Here is a 1,263-nt window from a genome sequence, read left to right as displayed (position 1 = left end):
AGGGATTGCTGAAGAGTCAATGAGTCGATGCAATCAGCTGGTTTTCCTTAGATAGAAAACTTTGAATCAATCTGACTGGAGGATCTGGTTGTTAATTGGCGCTACAGAAATAAACTAAATTGAATTTAACACAGCAAAGCTGAAGGAAAAAATACAAGAATAAAGAATAAATAAATGCCTAAAACCCTCATTGTTAATTTCAAAGCAGCCAGACCTTCCTGCCAACGCCACACAGTGATGGTGTGTTCAGGTTCGACACCGACAGACAGCAGCAGCTTCCCCGTGGCGCTGAAGTTCAAGTAGCCGACTCCTTTGGCGTGGGAGGAGCGGAGGACAGACAGAGTCTGTTTGCTCATGGCGTCCCACACATGGATAGAGGGATTGGTACCTGCATGTGGAAAAACCACACAGGATGTGATGTCAGCTTTAATGAGGTCAGAGGTCAAACTATGATGGCAGAGCTTCAGAGCGATACGAGCAGTTGGAGGATGTGAGCAGCTGACAAACACCATGAGAACCAGACCAGAACATACTTCCAACATATTTACTCTGCACTGCAAAAACCATCTAGAAATAAGTCAACCTTTCTTAAATTAAGTTTATTTACCATTAATTTAAGTAGGTAAATAAGATGCTCTGCCAATGCAATAGATATTTTTACTCTTAGAAAAGGATAATTGGATAATATGCACTTGAAATAAGACAATGCAATTGTTTTTTTCCTATTTTAAATGTAAATTGTCTTGTTCTATTGGCTAAAAGTCACACACACCTCCGGTGTGAAACATCAGCATCATTCTGGTTGTCTCTGGTTTTCAGGGCGTTTGCTGTGATGGGAAAGGCGGCGGGTGGCGGATTATTTTACCTGGGATTTCACTGAAGTCACCTGACGTGTTGCGAGAGACACGGGGAAAAAAAGGCCGGCCAAAACGCACATGAACAAATAAACAAAAACAAATAAAACCTGCTGTGAGTGTTTCTAAAAGCTGGAAATGTAAAGGGAACTTGAACGCGTCATCAGACCATTAAGATAAAACAGGGATCCAGCTTTTCTCTGAGGTTCTCAGAGCTGCTGAAGTCAGGCTCACTGGGACCATAATGAAAGACCAGTGCTGAGCGAGTCCCTCCCAGTGCTGAGCGAGTCCCTCCCAGTGTTGAACGAGTCCCTACCAGTGCTGAACGAGTCCCTCATAGTGCTGAGCGAGTCCCTCCCAGTGTTGAGCGAGTCCCTCCCAGTGTTGAACGAGTCCCTCCCAGTGTTGA

General features: G+C 44.3%; 1 protein-coding gene across 1 annotated transcript in view; it reads right to left on the bottom strand.

Moving 5' to 3' along the window:
* LOC107090938 (echinoderm microtubule-associated protein-like 6) overlaps nucleotides 1-1,263 on the bottom strand; it is a 90,671-nt gene that overhangs the window by 9,803 nt on the left and 79,605 nt on the right. Inside the window, exon 31 of the mRNA XM_015384593.1 lies at nucleotides 215-388. Coding sequence (XP_015240079.1) covers nucleotides 215-388 — 174 coding nt within the window. The remainder of the gene's footprint in view (nucleotides 1-214; nucleotides 389-1,263) is intronic.

Source organism: Cyprinodon variegatus, unplaced genomic scaffold, assembly GCF_000732505.1.
Source record: "Cyprinodon variegatus isolate N-32 unplaced genomic scaffold, C_variegatus-1.0 Scaffold317, whole genome shotgun sequence".
Lineage (NCBI taxonomy): Eukaryota > Metazoa > Chordata > Actinopteri > Cyprinodontiformes > Cyprinodontidae > Cyprinodon > Cyprinodon variegatus.
The sequence above is the reverse complement of the archived record's forward strand: the minus strand, read 5'-3'. Positions and strand labels throughout refer to the sequence as shown.